Genomic DNA, 21,512 nt, shown 5'->3' with positions numbered 1-21,512 from the left:
TGCTGCCAACTGCTCTGGTTGCCCTGTGACAGACAATTTATGGATTGTATCAGAATCACAATTACAAACAACACATTATTACCAGCTCGTGCAGCACTAGTGTCTGGGACATTTTGTAGTTGTGGTGTTGGAGTTTTTGTTTTTACTAGAATCATATCGATGCTTAAAATCCTGACATCTGGACAACCCTAAATTTGACATTTGTGCCTTTTTTTCCAGGCGGGTGGCGTGTATAGCAATGGAGAAGACGAAGCAGGAGCAGCAGGCGAGCTGCACCTGGTTTGGAAAGAAGAAGAAACAGTACAAAGACAAGTACCTGGCAAAGCACAACGCAGGTAACCTGGCTAAAACACACATGTATTCACCTTTTACATGCATGTAACACAACACGCTGCCGATGTAACAGCATCCATGCTCTGCCTTTACATTCATGCTGGCTTTTTACATAATGTTTATATGAGTGTGAGAGAGGCTGACAGCATCAGTGTGGTGATAGTTGTATGTAAGAGGATCTTCAGTGTTCATCTCAGGCAGTCAGAGAAAAATCTGCTGCAGAGGCAGAAACCCTAGCCACGGTCCTGTGGAGGAATGTGGACATTGACACCTCACTGAAGCAGCAGATCTTCATTTTTTAAGACAAAGTCTGAAATAACAGGGCTATAGGAGGAGGAGGAGCATATGTGCGTCTGAATATCATTGTCTCGTTTTTAAAGGTTCTGTATCAAACACAGAGCTGCAGAGCGAGCGTGAGCAGCTGATATGTTTAGCACCATCAGATGAGGAGTCTCAGATATCACCACCATGTGTCAGGCTGTGTGAGCAGGCCAAGGGGGTGAAAGCTTCTGCACGTGTGCTGGTGACCAGAGCTGTGATAGCGAGTTAACACGGGGAAGGAGGAGGAAGGGAGTGCTGAGACAGGAAGATGGTAGAGGAGGTTAGCAACAGATCGCTGAGAGCAGAGTCAGCAGATTTTATCACAGCATCTTTTCAAGCATTTTTCTTCTCAAATGATTCATTTTTCTGTTCTTTAATCTGCAGTTAGTTTTCTCAGAGCAAATCAATCCCCTTCATTTAAATAATATTACTTTTTCAATGCCGTTTATGAAGTGTTGCATTTGTTGCTCTGCCTGTTTTACATCTATACTGCTGTGAAAAAGTGTTCATCCACTTCCTGATTACTTATTTTTCTGCATATTTGTCAAACTTAAATGTTCCTGATCATCAAACTAATTTAAACATTAGATAAAGATAACCTAGAACTTAAGTCAGTGTTTAGATGATGATTTCATTTGTTCAGGTAAAAAGCCATCCAAATCTACCTGGCCCTATTTGAAAAAGTCATTGCCCCCCTAAACCTAATAACTAGTTATTCCATCTTTGGTGTTTGTGATAACTGTCAATAAGTCTGACACATCACTGTGGAGGAATTTTTGCTCACTCTTCTTTGCAGAATTGTTTTAATTGAGACACATTGGATGGTTTTCCAGCATGAACGGCCTGTTCAAGGTCATGCCACGCATCTTAATCAGATTTAAGTCCAGACTTTGAATAGTCCACTACAAAATCTTAATTTAGGTTTTTTTAGTCCATTGAGAGGTGGACTTGCTGGAGTGTTTGGGGTCCTGCTTCAGGGTTTTTTCCTTAGTTTGTAGTGGTCTTTAAATGTTGTTTTGGGTTTCTTTTGTGACCCCCTGGATGAGCCGTCCATGCACTCTTGGAGTCATTTTGGTAGGCCGCCGACTCCAGGGAAGGTCAAACTGTTCACAATTTTCCCTATTTGTGGACAATGGCTCTGACTGTGGTTTGCTGGAGTCGCAAAGCCTTAGAAATGTCTTTGTAACCCTTTCCAGACTGATAGATGTTGATGACTTTGTTTCTCATCTGCTCTTGAATTTCTTTAGATGGTGTCATGATGTGCTGCTTTTGGAGATCTTGTAGCCTACTTCATTTTGTCAGACCAGTTCTGTTTAAGGGATTTCTGGATTCAGCAGTTCTAGCAGTAATCAGGCCTGAGTGTGGATAGTCAAACTAAACTCAGCTTTACAAAAATGTGGTTAAAACAGTTAATTCATGGTTTAACAAGTGGGCAATGATTTTTTCCATGTTGGGCAAGGTAGGTTTGGATGGCCTTTTCCCTTAATAAATTAATTTTTTATTAAAAAACTTTTTTTTTTTTTTAAACTCAGGTTGTCTTTGTCTCATATTAAAATTAGTTTTGATACTTTTTCACAGCAATGCATGAATGTGGGGAGATTGAGTAGCTCTACACATGAAAGGTTTTACCATAAGGCAAAGGCAGGGAGTTGCCTGGGGCCTCATGCTCCAAGGGGCCTAAAGGTATGTGAGGTATGTATCTAGAATTACTGTTAATAATTAAGACATGTTTTTTGATTGTGAATAAGAGGCTCAGACTAAATAAAATAATCTGAAAATATATTTAGACTGTATAAAACCATTCCTTCCCACTGGGGAACAGTGTTGGGGCTGCCTACAGGCCTTGATATAGATAAACAGAATAAAGTGAATTATTCCATTAATGTATGTACTTTAATTAGCTAAAGGTCCTTACTGCATTGTAAACATTCTGGTTTGTCCACTTTGATAGTCAAAAATGATTAAATAATGTTTAGTAATCAGATAATTTGAAGGTTATTTCTTTTTCTGCAGCTGATAAAATCTCATAAACCAAATGTAAAATGTATCCTATGACCCTTCTGGGGGCTCAGACCTCAGCTTGAGAACCCCTGGTTGAAGGTGTCACAGTTAGGAACTAAGAGTTCAGGCTGGAGGTAACACGTTTAGCGTGTCGTCGTCCCAGAGTCTGTGGTGTTCGGTGTCTGCAGCTCATGTTCGGAGCAGCCGTGTGGGCGTGTCGGTGCATGTGGACGCTGCAGCAAACATCCTGTTTATATCAGTATCACACCTAACTGTTACTATACCGCCTTACATGTCAGCAGAGCATGGGGGTCATAAACTCAACTCTACTCGTGGGAACGTGACAGATACTACAGATTACAGCGACAGATCAAACGTGTCACTTCTCTGCATGTGTGTCTGTAATGCTGTGTTGTGTGTTGCATCCTCATACATGTTCTCAGTCATGTCTGCTAAACTTTAAACACAAACACCGTCTGTCTAAACAGAGCAGACATGATATTTAAAAGCATGCATCATTGAATTTAGTTCTGCATGAGTGCATGAGATCAGATCTACTGTGTGCTCATTTTATCATCAGTGTTTAAACTGTAATGATCAATACTTTATCTCCCTTTATCACACACTTTAATGCAAACAGAATCACTCCTTAGCTCAGACGTTTCATCTTCTTATAAACCCCACTTTTTTCACAGTTCATTGGTGTTCCCAGGAAGTTCTCCTTTCTTCTTGTACAGATCCTGTTTCAGTGTGGTTTTACTTCTGTGCAACACAAAGTCTAAAAGCAAATTCATTTTCCAAATAAATTCAGAAATAAGTTTTTTAGCCAATTTCAGAATTCTGAGTTTAAAGACAGAATTCTGAGATTAAAGTCAGAATTCTGAGAAAAATGTCAGAATTCTGAGATTAAAGTCAGAATTCTGAAAAAAAAAATTGAGACTTTTTTTTCATTTGAAGAATAAAGTCAGAATTCTGACTTTAATCTCAGAATTCTGACTTTAATCTCAGAATTCTGACTTTTTTCTCAGAATTCTAACTTTAATCTCAGAATTCTGACTTTTTTCTCACAAGTGAAAAAAAAATTTTCGTCTCAAAATTTTTTTTTTCAGTGGCCCCAATACTCTTGCATAGTTTGGGTTGTCAGGATACCAAATTTTTAAAATTCCATTGTAAAAGTGAGACAACACCCAGTATGTGATTCAACACCACAGAAACCTTATTTTAACAGGTCTTCCTGACAAAAAGTATTACTCCACTTTTTAATAGTTACACTGTTTAGAATCAGCTCAGCACCAAAAATAGTTATGATCAATATCCATTGGCTTTATATTGCTAAAATAGAGGCATTAAATGTGCCAGAAATCATTCAATGTGGGTTTTTATGACCTAAAAAATGCCTTTCGCCCTATTCCATTTAATATTTCATACAGTTCAATTGACAAAATGCATTCCTGGTTCAGTGTATTAAGAAATCTCATGCCTTTATGATATTATAATGATCTATGATGAATAATATATTAATATTTCTCAGGTCAGGTGTGGAAAAAGTCTTTACTTGGATTTTTAAAAGCATGTAGGAACCCTGAATAAAAGTGAATACAGAAAGGTACATATAGGGTTTTAAACTTCAAAAGGAATAAAAGGAATCACAATGGATTATGGAATATGTAGTTCCTCAGTCTTAATAAAAAAAAACATCCATGCCCGTGTCTGAAATGAATTGTGGTCTGATTTATGTCAGAACAGAGCTAAAACTGTCGTCTCAAAGCTGCTGAAGGTTGTGTCTGTTATTGTCTGTGGCTGTTAATGTCTGTTTCTCTGATTTTCAAAATAAAAGCATTAGATTAGACATGCTGTTAGGATGTCATGCTATTATTTATTACTAGATAATTTAAGTAAAACTTTAGTATGGAGCTGATTTGCTCCTGAAATCAGAGGTTAAATCCTGTGTTATTCTGCAGATGGAGGTCTTCGGTATTGTGATATTACAGAACCTAAATGTGACCTCAGTGCATGTTTTCACCTCGCTGGTCTCAGACTTTGACATATCTCCGTTCATGTGAATAAACCCTCTAACAGCACCAACAACAGCGTGTTGTCTGCTGCTGTCTGTTTGTTGTATTTCTGCTGTTGTAACTGATGGTGTTATGACCCCTCCTCTTCATCTCTCTGCTTCTCCTCCTGATCGGCCTCTCTGCATGTAAGTAACAACCAGTGACAGCTACAAACTCCTCTCTTCTTCTTCTTCTGCTGTTTTCTTCTTCTGTGTTTTTATTTTAACCTCCTAGGTTAAACCAACTGTCACTGTGACAGTTTCAGTTTTCTTTCTGTTGATCACAAACAACAGAAGTTTGATCAAAACTGAAACAGCAGATCGGTTCATATTCAGACGTTTGTGTGCTGTGATGTTCCTGTTAAATGGTTTCACATGAGGGACCTGGGTCCCTGTCAGAGTACACATGACCCTAAAGTCCACGTGGCCTAAATAAAGGCAGACTACTGTATATGCATGGTGGTATCAGACTGGTTGCCATGGAAGACAATGGACAGAAGGACAAGCTATATGACCCCCCAGATAGGCAACTGTAACGAATAAACTGTACTTACTGTAATAGACGGAGGACAAAGGACTCAGACAAAGTTCCCTTTAGGGTTTCCTGTAAGTGAACAAAATCTGACAAAGTTCACTTTACAGTCTTCTATTTATTTGTTTATTTATTAGTTTATTTGTCAGGGGCAATACATGGGCATTGTTGCATTTAATTACAGTACAACTGATGCATTGAATACAAGACTTCTAGCACTGGCTAATTTGCAGTCCTTGTCCTTGAACTATAAGTGGACAAAATTTTTTACCAAGGTTCCATAGGGGTCCACTATAAGTAGGACAAATTTGATTAAGTTTCCTCTTGGGTCCCCAGTTTTCCTCTGGGGTCCCCTAAAGTGGGCAAATTTTGAAACAGTCCCTAAAGGTTCCCCTGTAAGTATGCCAGATTTGACAAAAAAATCCCTCAAGGTTCCCTATTCCCTCTAGGGGTTCCTTTAAGTGGGCCAAATTTGACCCTATTATTCTCTATTGGCCCCCTCCCACTGGACAAAATTTGATAAAGTTCCTTTTGGGGTTCCCAGTTCCCTCTTAGGTCCTCTTTAAGTGGCAAAAATATGATAAAGTTCCCTCTTAGGTTCCCAACTGGATAAAATTTAATGTAGTTCCCCCTAGGGTCTTTTATAAGCGATCAAATATTGACAAAGCCGCATCTTGGGTACCCTGTAAGTGACAAAGTTTCCTTTTGGATCCCCTATAAGTGGGCTAGAATTTAAAAAATTCCCCTCTTTGGTCTTCTGTAACTAAGTGAAATTTGAGTTCCCGTTTAGGTGCCCCTTTAAGTGACTCATTTGAAAATTTCCCTCTTGGGATGCCGACAAGTGGACAGAATTTGACGTTTCCTTTAGGGTCCCCCTTTAGTTTGTAAAATTTGACAAAGTTCCATCTTTGGTCCCCTACAAGTGGAAACGATTAGACAATAATCCCATCAGAGTCCCTACTAAGTTGGCCATTGTTGACAAATTTCCCTCTTTGGTTCCCTATGAATGGGCTGAACGTGAAAAATTCCCCTCCAGGGTTACCTATAAGTAGGCCTATGAGTTCCTCTTGGCTTCCCCATAAGTGGGCCAGATTTTACAAAGTGCCCCTAAGGATCCCCTTTAAGTGAGCATTGTTTGAAAAGGGCCGGCTAGTATCCCACTCCCCTCACGTTAGGAGAACTGGGGTTAGTTTCTCAGCACCTCAGTCATGTATTTAGTCACTACTTCATTCTTCCTCCTTAATGGCGTATAGCAGACATCTCTAAGATCTGCTACAAGTCTGTCTGCCGGTAATACCTCATTAAAACCAGGCACTGGTAAAAACAATGGAAAGAACAGAAATTTAAATTTATAGTCACATGAAATCGTCCCCTACTTTAGCTTATGAGATGAGTGTTTAGTTTGTGGAGTCTTAGGCAGAACCCTGTGTGAATCAATATCAAGGTATCTTTCATTCCTACACATCAGGTGTCATCTGACTCGGTATAAACTGTCTGGACCCTTGAGGTTTCTGTAAAGCACGTCTTCATCACTTCCCTCTAGTTTAGCTGTGTTTTAAACTCTTTTTTATTTTGATGGACGACCCAGCTTCCTCTCTTCTTCTCCACTTAGAGACTATTTAGTACAACTCTCCTCGTCACTTCACCTGTTAGAACCCTTTAGCTGCCGTTTGTCCCCACAGCCCGCTCTCTACATCCTCTAAGTTGCTGTTTTCTCCTCCCAGTGTTCGACCAACTAGACCTGGTCACGTATGAAGAGGTGGTGAAGCTTCCTGCCTTCAAGAGGAAAACGCTGGTGTTGTTAGGTGAGTTCAGTTGCTTTAAAATACAATCTCTGTTTATAACGACACCAGCTAACTGTGTTTGTGTGGTTCCATCAGGAGCTCACGGAGTAGGAAGACGGCACATCAAGAACACGCTCATCACCAAACACCCCGACAGATTCGCCTACCCCATCCCACGTAAGATGCACACTCCATTTAAGAAACAAAAAGTACAACGCCATGACACGTAAGGTTGAACCTTCTCTGGTCCACAGACACGACCAGACCTCCGAAGAAAGACGAGGAGAACGGGAAGAACTACTACTTTGTATCCCATGACCAGATGATGCAGGACATCAGCAACAACGAGTACCTGGAGTACGGCAGCCACGAGGACGCCATGTATGGGACGCGGCTGGAGACCATCCGCAAGATCCACCAGCAGGGACTCGTTGCCATACTAGACGTGGAACCTCAGGTGTGTCTAATTTTGATGTGTTTCAAGTCCACTTGTAGAGATGAATAGATAATTATAGAGTTTTTGATATCAAACATGTTTAAATGATTTGAAATGATGAATTTGTACGTTTTTAGATTCTTTAGCAAATCATACCAACACCATGATAAACTAATAACTGTATTTTACATCATGATAATCATATGCAAGTTAAATATTGTTACATCTGTAAGCACTTGTCAAAATACTAGACCATCTTATATTTGAAATGTTATACTCCACCTTGTGTTAACATCATGGCAGAACTGTCATCAGTGCTCATTAATGCAGATTGTTACCCTTCCATGTTTCCACCTTCAAAATAAAAGCATTAGATATCATACTGTTGAAGACAGATGATTACATTTACAGAGCAGAGAATTGAATATTTAACAATCACGGTGTAAATAGTAAGCATTCATTGCACAATGCGATGTGATATCTGATGAAGGCATGCTGTTAGACTAATGCAGGAGTTTGCCTGAGAGTTTTTTGTCATTAATAATAACTTAATACCCAGTGCTGGGAGACGAGGGCTATTTTATTGCTACTGTGGTGTCAATGAGCTATCCATACTAATTTTACTAAAATCATATCAGTTTTGAAATCTGGCATGGTGATGACCCTAGATGTGAGTTTGTGTAGCTGAGGATATTTTAACCCTTACACCTGTTCACTTTTAGGCCCTGAAGGTCCTGAGGACGGCAGAGTTTGCTCCATACGTTGTCTTTATTGCCGCACCAACCATCACGCCAGGCATCAGTGAGGTAGGAAGATAAAATGCACAGCTACCAGTGGTCATGGTTGGTAACCGCTGTGTTTGTGTCTGGTTCATCTTCTTCCTCCCTGCTCTGGAGCTCTGCTGCTGTCATAAAGTCACCTTAAATTTCATCTCCATGAACTGAAACTCTGATTTATTCTTGATCAGTCCAACATGGACATTCTTGCGCAAAAATGGAAAAATCACATTCATCTGCCACAAAACACACAAAAATTTAAATTTTAAAACGCTGACTTTGTTTGCTCATGGTACACAGATGGTTCATCCACCAAAAGGTCTTCATGAGTGCTACCATCCTAGCGCCTGCATTAAGACCTGCAGTCTCAACCTTTCTCATTCCCCTCTGCTTTCATTTATTCCTGCATGCACGCATTTTTCTCTCTCTCTCTCATTCCTCTCTGCTCTCGTGTATTCCAGCATGCTTTGTTTCTTTCTGTCATTGCGCTCTGCTCTCATTTACTTCTGCATGCTCTATGTGTTTGTTTCTGTACCTCTCATTTGTCTATGCTCTCATTTATTCCTGCATGCTGCATGCATTTGTTTGTTGGCTCTCCTCTCAGATGCCCAGGTGGTGTCGAACGCTGCCAGTAAGTATAATCTGACAGGAAAGAGATGGTGACGTGTTGTTTTTATTTATATTTGCCTGTGTTCCTCCCCATATGCTTCTTTATGTAGTTCTAGTTGTAGCTTTTTCCTGTTCACTCCCTAATCTGCTGACTAAAGGCCTCTACACACCTGTGGGTTAGATCATAGTGTGAGTAAAGTATGTAATCATTAACAAAGGGGGTGCACAGGTGTATGGAAAATAGCGACTAGAAAATTTCTCAAGAAATTTATGGCATGGCGGCTTTTTGATGGCTCCTTGTATGTGAGCAAGGACGGCTTGGAGGATGTTTCCATTCAAACACAAGTCTTGATGTAACTGGAGCTGATGATGGTGAGGCTTTGATTTTTAGATTCTAAAAAACTTACCTTTAAATGACTTTTTCAGTGCCATCTTTTTCATTTCATTTGGGAATTTTTTTGCTGTTTTTGGTAGATTGCATTGCCACAGTAGCAGCGGTTTAGCTCAGACCAACAGCATGTAACCTCGTCTACTCGATTAGTTTCTGAAGTGCAGTCTGAGCAGCTACAGTCAAAAAGACATGGAAAAAATAAGAGAAGTGATCTCCTCAGGAGCATTTTATCTACAGGCTTCAGTGAAAACAGACCTGGCATGTATCTTGTGCAGAGTGAAGAGGCACTTTTGGCGTATGCCAGAGACGGATCAGAGTGCATGCTGGGGAATTATAAAGATTGTCTAAAAAAGGAGAGATATTTTCTGGAGTGTGCTCTGTGATGGATCGCTGTGCAAATGGTGTGTGTGGAATTTGGGGGTGATGTCAAAATATAAAGATAGGAACGTCTTGGATTGTAACCAGGGGCTAGTGCTTCAAATGCAGGCAGCTACAACTGCCAATTCCAAAAAAGTTTGACTTCTGTTTTGATTTACATTTTAAACAGCGACCCAACTTTTTGGGAATTGGGGATGTAAATAAATAGCATTGTTTAAATTTGCCTCATAAGGTGACTGAATATTTTCCAGATTTGTCCCTCTCATCACTAGGAACATCAGCTGGTTTTGTATTTTTCTGTGCTTCTTTAGAAGTTTCTCTGCTGACCAGGCTAACAGGTGTTACAGTTTTAAGAGTCACCGTGTTAACTGGTGACCAAAAGCTGCCAGAGTCTGTATTTACCTTGGTCATGAATGCCTTTTATTCTTCTTTGTTATATCAAAACATGCTCATTGGATCATTCATTTCTTTGATGGAAACTAAAAGAGGGATCCATACAGACTTTTTCATTTCTTCATGTTTCACCTATCTGGGATCTGACACAGTGGTTACGTTTACACGGACACTTTTATTCCAATCTGATTGAAATCAACCCGATTAAATGTTTTGGGTCAAACGTTTACATTGTGTGTGATCTATCCGATCAGGTGTTTACATCGGCCTGTTTTTAATCGGAATAGCGGCCACTGTGTCAACAGTCACCACTAGCGACGATAAATCATGTGACACACGGATCTCATGATTTATGGTTGCTATTGGTTTCCAGTGGTATATAGTCCCACTGCTCCGTTATTTCTCCGTCCCTAATTGAGGCCGACATCCCCTGAGCCGTGGCTTCTCCACTACCGGCATTTGAGTCTAGTGCCCCGTTTCTGCTGGCGAGAACGGCTCCTGATGCCTCATTCACGGTCACTTTCAGGCTCAAGCGGTCAATCTCTGGTGAATCTCCATCTTCCGCATTCTTCCTGTTCCTTTGTGGACATAACAACATACCTGAAGGCATCAAGATGGATTATATGCGTTTGTTCACTGTAGTGCTTGGCTTGTTGTTAATGAAGCAGAAAATACGTCGCCACGCAGTTACGTCAAGACGAAGAGCATGCGCAGAAAGAACATGTCAGATCAATCGGGTGAGGGTGAATTTTCCCTCTGATCGGGTCGTGAAAAGGTGTAGACCACCCCTCTGCAACTGATTAGATTTTTAATTGGATGGGGCTTTATCAGGTTGATTTAGGTGTTTACATGCAGTATTTCTAATCAGGTTGAAGGTTTAACCCGATTAGAAGTGTCCATGTAAAAGCAGCTAGTGTGTAGAGGCTTTAGATCCTCCCAGTCCATGTTTCCCTCATTCTCTCTGTGTTCAAGATTATCTAAGAGCATCCCTTCTCCTCCTCTGCAGGACGAGTCTCTTCAGCGACTGCAGAAGGAGTCGGAGATCCTGCAGAAAACCTATGCCCATTATTTTGACCAGACCATCATCAACAACGAGATCGACGAGACCATCAGGTTCCTGGAGGAGGCCATCGACTTGGTGTGCACCACCTCTCAGTGGGTCCCTGTGTCCTGGGTGTACTGATCTCTTCTTCAACCTGCTCTCCCCTCCTCAGTGTCATCTCCTTGGACATCTTCTCCTCCACAGATTAAAAAAAGAACGACCCCCGGAAAATCCTCCTGAACGCTGCACCAACATCGTGCAACGGAGAAAACTCAGACTGGACAGACGACCTGCTCATAGTGTTGTATAAAAACAGAGTAAAAACGTGAATATTGTCGTGTCTGTTCTAGCTAGGAGGCGACATTTTTGTAGATGTTTGTTTTAAAGAGACAGTACTGTGTCCTGTCCTCCCACAATCTTCTGTTCCTACATTGTAGTCCTGTTGGGTGTTGTAGTTCTTAAAGACAGCAGCGGTGTGTATTCTGAATGAAAAGCACACAAACACACCGCAGTGTCTCCTCACCGGTAGATCATTATTTATTCATCCTAGGGCTGGGCAATACCGACCAATCATATACCTCCATATTCTTTAACTGGTACATGATATGTCTATGGATATATTTTTTTCTGTGAAGAAATAAAAATTAAACCAAATTAAGACCACCGCAACAAAAATAGAAGTCAGAGCCACCATTTATTGGGCAATATGTCATCCTCACACTGACTAAATTGTGCAATAATAGTTGCAGGATTTCAGTCTATTAACGTCAAAATTTCCTGTATTATTAGGACCAGAGTCCACAGCCACTGTTTTTTCAGTGGCAGCACTCATTATCAAAGCAAACCCAAAGAAGTCCAATGTTTTCAGCCCTCGAGAGCTCTGTGTACCAAATTGCCCTGCTAGCATGACAAGACAGACCCTTAAATATGGCATTTCTAAAAGATCATCCATTACCTTAATGATTTTTGGTATGAAAAGTACAGAAGCAAAATGACTGTCAAACATTTAACTACAACAAAACAAAAAGAGCACTGTCTAAATTGCACAAATATGTAAGCAACATTGAGGAGTGATTAAAACTTGTGAGGAGCCCTTCTTTTCATGTCAGTTCCAACCACCAATGTTGCCAATGTATTTTGGCTATTTAGAATGCAGGTAAGAGTGGGTGGGATGAATTGGACCATTTAGATGGTCCAATTTACAAGGCAAGAAGGCATTGAAGAAGGCAAAGAAAAGGCAAGAAGGGAACTGAGATTGCAAAAAAGGTGGGTTGACAATGCATGAAAAGAGGTTGGAATTTATTTGTGCAATTCACAAGGCAAGAAAGCAATTAACAACAAAAGAAAAAGTGTTTGGAACTGCTTTAGAGCCTTCACATCTTACCACTCTCAAGCCTTTTTCAATGTTGCTAATGTATCTGAATAATTTCAAGGCAAAGAGATATGGGTGGAACATATTTGTTCAATTTACAAGGCAACTAACAAGGTAAGATGGCAGTTTTAAAGGAAAGGAAAAGTAGTTGGAACTGACATGGAGCCCCTATTTCTCACCAGTTCATACCACTTTTCAATGTTGCCAATGTATTTGAGCAATTTCAAAGGAAATTCAAACTGGTTGGAATGTATTTAAACAATTTATAATGCAATTAAGAAGACAGAAATGGGTGGAACTAGCAAGGAGCCCCACTTCGCACTTTCACGTTCTGTCCACTTTACAAATGTTGCCAACATATTTTACAAGTTATTAGGCAAGAAAAAGTTGCTGGATTTTATTTGTGCAATTAAGGAGTCATATCATATCCTGTATGGATCTGTGTGATATTGTCTGACCCTTTCTCTGGTTTGAAAATATGAGGATATATCTGAAGGAGTCGAAGTATCGCCCCGCCCTGGTTTATCCTTCTTCTTTTCTGCCTCTGGCTAACATCCTGGCCTTCCCCACTGGGTACTGGGTACTGTCTCTTCTAAATAATAAATCAATTCATTTTTAGAGATCTGAATGAGGTTATCTTGCATGTGGACATTTGCAAGCTTCATGCTGTCAGTCAGTCAGTGTTCCCTGTGTCCCTCTGTGAACCTCCAACAAAGAAAAGAAGACAAAAATATGAATAAATATGAAAAAGAAAAAAACATTCCAGCTGTTTGGAGCCTGAACTCAGCCAGAGGAAGCACGAGGGGGCAGCACCGGAGTGGGCAGTGACATGACACCTATGCACATCCTTTGCATTTCGGGTGACATTTCTAAACCACAGATTTACTAAAAAAAAAAAAGAAAAAAAAGAAAAAAGAAAGAAATACAGCTGATCATGTAGTGAGATGTGTTTGTAAAAATGAAATCAAATAAAGTTCTTGATTTTTCTCTTTTTTGATTTGTCCCACACTTGGAAAAAGAAGATGTCACACCAACGTTGCTCAACATGAAGCTTAATGTCAGAGAATAATCACTCAGAAAAACCAAGGTATTTAAAAGAAGGCAGACTCAGTCAGATCACTCTGAGATGAAGTGATAGAAGGAAAGATCAGAGATTTTTGTCTTTGGGTTTGAGAGCATCATGAGTTTGGTTTTGTCAGGATTCAGAACCAGTTTTAACTCACACAGAGAGTAATGTATAGAGTCACAGGATTGTTGTAAGTGACAGAATCTGATAGGAGTGGAGCAGTAAATGACATCAGCATCCAAATGACATTTTGCATTCAGAACATCATGATGCTGAGATATTACAGTTGCCATCAAAATTATTCAACCCCTTCATGGCAAGCATCTTTAGTCCTTAGTAGAGCACCGTTTTGCTTCTATGACCTGCTGCAAACCAGATGCATATCCAGACACCAGATTCTGGCAGTGTTCCTAAGGAATCTTATCCCATTCCTCCTCTGCAATGGCCTCCAGGTCAGTAATATTTTTAGGTCAGCATGCTGCAACCACCTTCAAATCCCACCAGAGATTTTCCATGGGATTCAAGTCAGTCAGCTGTGATGGCCATCATAGAATCTTCCAGGACTTATTCTGCAGCCAAGCCTTGGTGGAATTTGAGGCATGCTTGGGATCATTGTCCTGTTGGAAGGTCCAGTGATGCCCAAACTTCAGTTTCCTCACAGACGGCATGACATTTCTTCCTAGGATTTCCTGATACTTTACTGAATCCATCTGTCCTTCCACACGCTGCAGGTTTCAAGTGCCAGAGGATGCAAAGCAGCCCCAGAGTATCACCAAGCCTCCACCATGCTTAACTGTGGGTACAGTGTTCTTTTCAGCGTATGCTTCATTCTTCTTCCTCCAGACATACCGCTGATCCATTGGGCCAAATAGTTCCTATTACGAACAGAATCCCCAAACCTATGTAGCTTATTTCTATGATTTTGACCAGATTGGAGCTGTCTTTTCTTGGTCTTTTTGGTCAGTAGTGGTGTATGTCTAGGAGTTCTGGCATGAAAACCGTCTACATTTAGTACATGTCTTACTGTACTCACTAAAACCTCAGACCCTGTTGCCACCAAGTTTTGCTTGAGGTCTTCTGCAGTCACTCAAGTGTTTTTCACAACTGGCTTTCTCAGATATCTGGTTACAGCCATTGATAGCTTCTTTTTTCTGCCCCGTCCAGGCAGTGTAACCACTGTTCCTGTAACTTTGAACTTGTGAACTATGCTTCCAGTGTTGTCTCTAGGAACATTCAGTGCCTTTGCTATCTTTTTGTTTCCTGTTCCTTGTTTGTGAAGGCCAATGATCTCTTCACTTTTTGGACCATTCTTTCTGACTTTGCCATATTTCTAACAACAAACCCCTCACAGTTCAGGTATTTTATGTGTTCCAGCTCAAGCAAACCTGCTGACATTAACAAAGCCCATGATTGGTTCATCAGTTGTGATTGAAACATCACTGGTTTACATATTTGAGCTGTTGTGAGGGATTCTGTTCAGGGGACTGAATCATTCTGACTCTGGAGAAGTCAGTATAAATTGCATTTTTAGATGGATTGGGGGAAACCACTTGAAGCAGTTGTTGTGTTGAGCTATTTCAACTCCTTTTGTTTGATGTGTTCATTGCAAAGAGCTGAAAGACTTAAAACTTGCAAAATAAACCTGATTTGAAGTGGGGGTTGAATAATTTCGATTGTAGCAGTATATTATGATGTGTTTAATGTCTGGTTGGTAAAACAACTATCAGGCAAAGGTCAGTAAAATGTTATCATGACAATGTTCATTCGAGATAAGGACATTTAGGTGATAGATTCAATTAATACAGTTGTTTGGAGGTGAAATTTATTTTTAGCATTTTAAATTAACATCATCAGTGTCATAATACAGCTGAGTTGTTTTTCACTTGCTGCCTCTTATTGATTAGACTGTTTTCTTATTTTTGAATATACTCTGATGTTTTCAGCCTGTCAATAATCATTTAAATAATTAATTCCCATAAATGAACACATGTAATGACAGAATATTGATGATGAGCTGACAGAAGGGGATTTATTTTAGTTTAATTTGATTCCAGATGCTGGATCCTCTGGCTCCAGCACGCACAGTGCTTCTCACAGCTGCGGACATCAGTGGATCAATCACAGCTGATCATTTTTAAGTGACTGTGTATTGTTTATAATCCATCATATAATCTATTTTATTGAGAACCAGCTGATAATGATCCATTCATAATAAACCTCCTGAGAGCCAAGCTTTTGCTTGGAATGCATTTTTACTCATTTGGGAGAAGTGGGACCTGATAGGTATAACAAAGCAAAAGTATTATTTATTTACCTGTAAGAAGTCATTTTCACAAAGAATATGTTTTAAAATGCAAAAAAAATGTGTTGTCATTTTTCTCATGATGGACCACAAGAACGTATTTAGGCACCTAAGAACTCAATTTCCACTAAAAGTTCTGTGGTCTTGGGAAGTTTCCTTTAAAGTTGTAAGAGCTCTCCAAAACATAAAAATCCCCCCAAATTTCCAAGACATTCTAAATATTTTTGTCAAAAATCTTTAACACTTCTTTTAACTCAACAAAAACTAAAAAAAATCTCGATTTTACACAGTCTAATGACTGAAATATAAAATAAAAATTCCCCAAAATTTCAAAGCACTTTGCCAACAATTTACAAATAAAGTTCCTTACATTGAAAAAGGTTTTTGGACAATGTCAAGATATGTCCTCCCCCAAAATTTTCATAAAATTCCCAAATATCTACAAATAAATCCCCCAATTTCTAATGAAAATACCTAAAACTTTAAGAGCAAACCCCAGCAATGCCTCAAATAAAACACTCCAAAATATACAAACATGTCCCCCCAATTAAAAGCAATTACCCCCAACATTCATAGCAAAGTATTTAAACTTCTATGAAAATTCTGGACAACTATTTAAAATTTTCTAATAGCAGAATGCAATGATGTCTTGTAAGAAAGCCAAAATGTAATGTCCTCATGTTTGCACGTAGGGTCTAAAGAGGTTAATCAGGGCCCGTCTACATTATTCATTATTCAGTTTGTTTACAATAATTGAGGATTTTAAACTTACATCTATCAGTATTGGGTGTCAAATACTCCTGTTTTTGTCACTCTGGTACCAGAAAATACAACTTGAGTTTTACCAGGATCAATTTAAGTGTAAAAATTTTGTATTATGACTAACACTACAAATCTATTAATGACCCCGCAGAATCAAGATCACAAAGCAGCTTAGGGACTCCTCAGCCTATGGAGCAGACGTCATTAAAGAATCAACATGTCCAACCAGAATTCAAACCAGAATCAGAGTTCAGTTGAAAACGAGAGTGTGGAGACCGTTACCGGCTCACGCCCTCTCCTTCAGGTTTGATTCACGTTGAGCAACATTTTTTGAGTAGGCAGGTGCACCCTACCTGTAGGGACTTCACTCCACGTCACTGATGACTAATGGATAATCATGGCTCACAAAGTTACTGATATAATGTCTGATCCTCCTGGCTTCACATGCCAAAACAGCTGACACATGTGGAGCATCAGGTTTTGGAATGAATCACGTTTACAGACATGCAGTGAGGTTTTCTCCACTGAAATATAACCACTGTGACTCATCTCTGCCATACAGGGTGAACTCTGAGATAATGAGGCAATTCTCTTCTGACTTCTTGTTTAGAACTGAGGACTATGTTCAATAAAAATGTCTCTCCATAAGGTGTATTTACTAAATGGTAAACCACTATTTTAGTTTCATGGATGAATTTCACATAATGAAGGAGAAAAGTTGTTTTAAGTGGCCTTCCGAGTTAATGCTTCAAGCTACTTACAAAGCAGTCTGCAGCATGAACCAGCTCAGGTCAGGTATGGGAGCATATGCTGGTTCAGCACTTCACTGTGTCAACCTTGGTCCTGTACTGCTCTGGCCTCTTCTGTCCATCTGCTCCAGCACCATGCCCCATCTCTCCAGGTGACCTCTGAACCATGCATGCAACCATCCCCTGAGATCTGGTCCAACCCAACTTGGTCCAGCAGGGCACCCAGTATGAGCTGGATCAGGCTCACCTTTTAACACCTTTTCTCCCTCACTATGGACAGAGTTAGACACTGGAGAGTAAGTGGAGAATGACATGAGGGAAAGGGGCCACAGTCCAGATTGGAGCCCAGGTCGGAGGTCAAGGACAGCAGCCTCTATATTTATTTATATATCTTATAAATGCCATCAATACTCATGGGATGAAGAGAGTTGGCAGTTGTTATCACTATGTGGCATCTTAGCTATAAACAACTGAATTAACCGTCAAAATCACTGAGTTCCCCCTGCAGTTCTATCGTAAAGATTAGTGACGTCTTGGAGACACAGTAGGTGGGGAGGGGGATGCCTCCGTCATGTCAGAGATCTCCCAGCAGCTGACCTTTCTCCTGGTAGCCAATTACTCCCTGTGTACCTGATCCCAGCGACATATGGTCTCCTCCGCCCTCGCTCTGCTGCTGCAGCGTGCAGCGGGGGATCAACTGAATCAGGCCTTGCACGCTGCAGCAACTGTACCAACAACAGACGGCTGAGAGGAAGCAGAGAGGGGGGATGTGAGAGGAGGAGATGGGGGAGGATTTGGTCAGGCTTATGTTTGACCCTTCTGACCTGGCCTAGGATATTGAAACCTGTTTTATAGAACGATCAGTCCATTTCAACAACTTTTAGAAACATGTTAAAGATTGTATATACTCCTCTCTCTGGCTGTTTGTAGCTTAGATTCAGGTGTACATTTTGTTCTTTATAATGCTCTGATTTCCAAGTTTGATGGCTATTTTTCCGTGTTTCCATAGTTTTGATGTTGTGTGTTTAAAAAAGACACAAGCGCAGATATATAATGAACACTAAAGTTGCAAAAAGTGAAAAAAAAAACTACATACATTTTATTAGATAGGTACTTAGGAAAATGATTATTCCATCAAAAAATGCAGAAAATTCCTTCATATCGCCTTGATTGCACAATAAACTTTTCAGAATGAACTTAAATGGGAAATCTGGACTTTGTGCAGGCGCTTGCTTGCACTTTTGCAAATTCAAACAAGACGTTTTTGTTATTGATTGCCTATGACTTCTATTTCTAAAGCAGTGTGAACCAGTTGTTCTCTAATGGTGTGCCTTGAGGCAGGTCTAGGTGTGTCTTGGGAATTTTTATAACCAAACATTATTGCTAAAACTATATTAAAAAAAAACTAAAGATACTGTAACATGTATTACAATGGCTATTTTGTATAGATATGAATGTGGTCTGCCTTAAGATTTTGGCTTGATAGCAGGTGTGCCGTTGGTAAAAAAAAAAAAAAAAAAAAAGTTTGGTCTAAACATATTACCAAATACTCTTAGTCAGTGGTGGAGTCAGGATGTTTGAAGGCCTAGGGTTAAATGATAAAAAGTGGGACACAAAAGGAGTCACAGATTTATGGTAAAATACTAGAAACCTTGTTCAAGAATAGAGGCACTTTATTATATTTTGCCTGCCTATTGGGCACCAAAAAGAGCACTTTATCATATTTTGCCTGCCTATTGGGCACCAAAAAGAGCACTTTATCATATTTTGTCTACCCTCTCGGCACCAAAGAGGGCACTTTATCATATTTTGGCTACCCACTGGGCACCTTACAGGGCAATTCAGTATATTTTGTACACCCATTGGGCACTAAAGACAGCACCTTATTCTATCTTGTCTACCCACTGGGAACCAAAGAGGGCACCTTATCATATTTTGTCCAACTGGGCACCAAAGGACTCTCTGTCAAAGTATGTCCATTTAGAAGGCATTCTGTCATATGTTGTCTACCTACTGAGCACCAAAGACAACACTTTCTAATATTTTGTCCACCCACTGGGCACCAAAGATGGAACCTTATAATACTTTGCCTACCCATTGGGCACCAAAGACAGCACTTCATCATATAATGGCCACCTACTGTGCACCAAAGAGGGGACTTTATCGTACACTATATTGCCAAAAGTATTTGCTTACCTGCCTTGACTCACTTATGACCTAAAGTGACATCCCATTCTTAATCCATAGGGTTTAATATGACATTGGCCCACCCTTTGCAGCTTCAACTCTTCTGGGAAGGCTTTCCACAAGGTTAAGGAGTGTGTTTCTGGGAATTTTTGACCATTCTTCCAGAAGCGCATTTGTGAGGTCACACACTGCTGTTGGACGAGAAGGCCTGGCTCTCAGTCTCTGCTCTAATTCATCCCAAAAGTGTTCTGTCAAGTTGAGATCAGGACTCTGTGCAGACCAGTCAAGTTCATCCATACCAAACTCTCTCATCCATGTTTTTATGGACCTTGCTTTATGCACTGGTGCACAGTCATGTTGGAACAGGAAGGGCCATCCCCAAACTGTTCCCACAAAGTTGGGAGAATGGAATTGTCCAAAAGCTCTTGGTATGCTGAAGCATTCAGAGTTCCTTTCACTGGAACCAAGGGGCGAAGCCCAGCTTCTGAAAAACAATCCCACAACATAATCCCCCCTCCACCAAACTTTACACTTAGCACAATGCAGTCAGACAAGTACTGTTCTCCTGGCAACCGCCAAACCCAGACCTATCCATCAGATTGCCAGATGGAGAAGCACAATTTGTCTCCAGAGAACGCGTCTTCACTGCTCTAGAGTCTAGTGGCGGTGTGCTTTACACCACTGCATCTGGTGCTTTGCATTACACTCCATGTATGGCTTGGATGCAGCTGCTCGTCCATGGAAACCCATTCCACGAAGCTCTCTACGCATCTGATCTGAAGGCCACATGAAGTTTGGAGGTCTGCAGCGATTGATTCTGCAGAAAGTTGGCAACCTATGCACCTCAGCATCTGCTGACCCCCCTCCGTCATTTTACGTGGCCTACCACTTGGTGGATGAGTTGCTGTCGTTCCCAGTCACTTCGACTTTGTTCCATATGCTGTCTTCCCACTGGGCACCAAAGAGGTAACCTGATACATCAGATGAATGTGCGAAACATATCCCATCCATCTTGGAAACCTTCAATACTACGCAATTGGGAAAAGGCAGAGGCTTTGATAAAAACTCGGAGTGTGATTGGATGAACGCTCTGTCTGTCACATCTTTATGGGCCAATCAGAGCAACAAAACATGTGACGTAGCCGCAACTGAGGTGAGCGTGCGCAGCTACCGAGGAATAACGCGAACCATGGTGACTATAGACATGTCAGTACAGGACTTTTGTCGAATTTGAAAACAACCCATTGCTGTTCTTTTTTTTTCTTTTAACAAAGAAATGTTGTATAAATTTTGTCCACCACAGGGCACCAAAGGGTCACTTTGTCAAATTTTGTCTTCTTAGAGGACACCAAACAGGGAATTTTGAAAAAATATTTCCCACTTAGAAGGGACCAAAGAGAGCACTTTGTCAAATGTTGTCCACTCTTAGAAAACACCAAAGGGGCACTTTGTCAAATTCTGTCCATTTAGATGGCATTCTGTCAAATTTGACTTCTTACCACATACCGATTAGGGCACTTTGACAAAGTTGTCTATCAACTGGGCACCCAGGATTGTATTATGTCAAATTTAGTCCACTTAGATGTCACTTTGTTATATTTTGTCCACCTACTGAGCACCAAAAATGGAACTTTGTCAAATGTAGACAATTTCAAGGGCACTACAGAAACCATTTCACATGTCCTACCACAAAGACATCCAAGAGGACACTTTCTCAGCACTGACCCCCCCCCCACAGTCCATCACTGATCTTAGTAGCTGAGCTATAGAAAAACAGTAAATGTAGCTAAATTAATTAATTTAATCCTTGTTTGGAGAGAGAACAAGCGTGTACTGATATTCTACGTACAGGTTTTTACAGACACATAAATCTAATGACGCCTTGCCAATCAGAAACTCCAACCAACCGTAATGATTGGTTTCATGTGTCTGTAACTGCGTTTTTTTTACCTCTGGCCATGCCAATCCGAAAGATCTCGCGATACTTGGCAAGCAGATCGCTGGCCTCGGGTTACAGAGGCGATG

At 40.5% G+C, this 21,512-nt stretch overlaps 1 protein-coding gene across 18 annotated transcripts in view; it reads left to right on the top strand.

Annotated features, from left to right (window-relative positions):
* caska (calcium/calmodulin-dependent serine protein kinase a) overlaps positions 1 to 13,407 on the top strand; it is a 177,677-nt gene extending 164,270 nt beyond the window's left edge. For all 18 annotated transcript variants that reach the window (XM_041806648.1, XM_041806644.1, XM_041806641.1 and 15 more), the window contains 6 exons: positions 220 to 335; positions 6,965 to 7,045; positions 7,121 to 7,201; positions 7,279 to 7,481; positions 8,183 to 8,266; positions 11,014 to 13,407. In XM_041806648.1, the coding sequence (XP_041662582.1) occupies positions 220 to 335; positions 6,965 to 7,045; positions 7,121 to 7,201; positions 7,279 to 7,481; positions 8,183 to 8,266; positions 11,014 to 11,190 (742 nt within the window). In that variant the 3' untranslated portion in view covers positions 11,191 to 13,407. The remainder of the gene's footprint in view (positions 1 to 219; positions 336 to 6,964; positions 7,046 to 7,120; positions 7,202 to 7,278; positions 7,482 to 8,182; positions 8,267 to 11,013) is intronic.
* Positions 13,408 to 21,512: the final 8,105 nt, after the last annotated feature.

Source organism: Cheilinus undulatus, linkage group 15 (genome assembly GCF_018320785.1).
Source record: "Cheilinus undulatus linkage group 15, ASM1832078v1, whole genome shotgun sequence".
NCBI classification, from domain to species: domain Eukaryota; kingdom Metazoa; phylum Chordata; class Actinopteri; order Labriformes; family Labridae; genus Cheilinus; species Cheilinus undulatus.
Note: the sequence above shows the minus strand (reverse complement) of the source record. Positions and strands in the feature narration are given on the sequence as shown.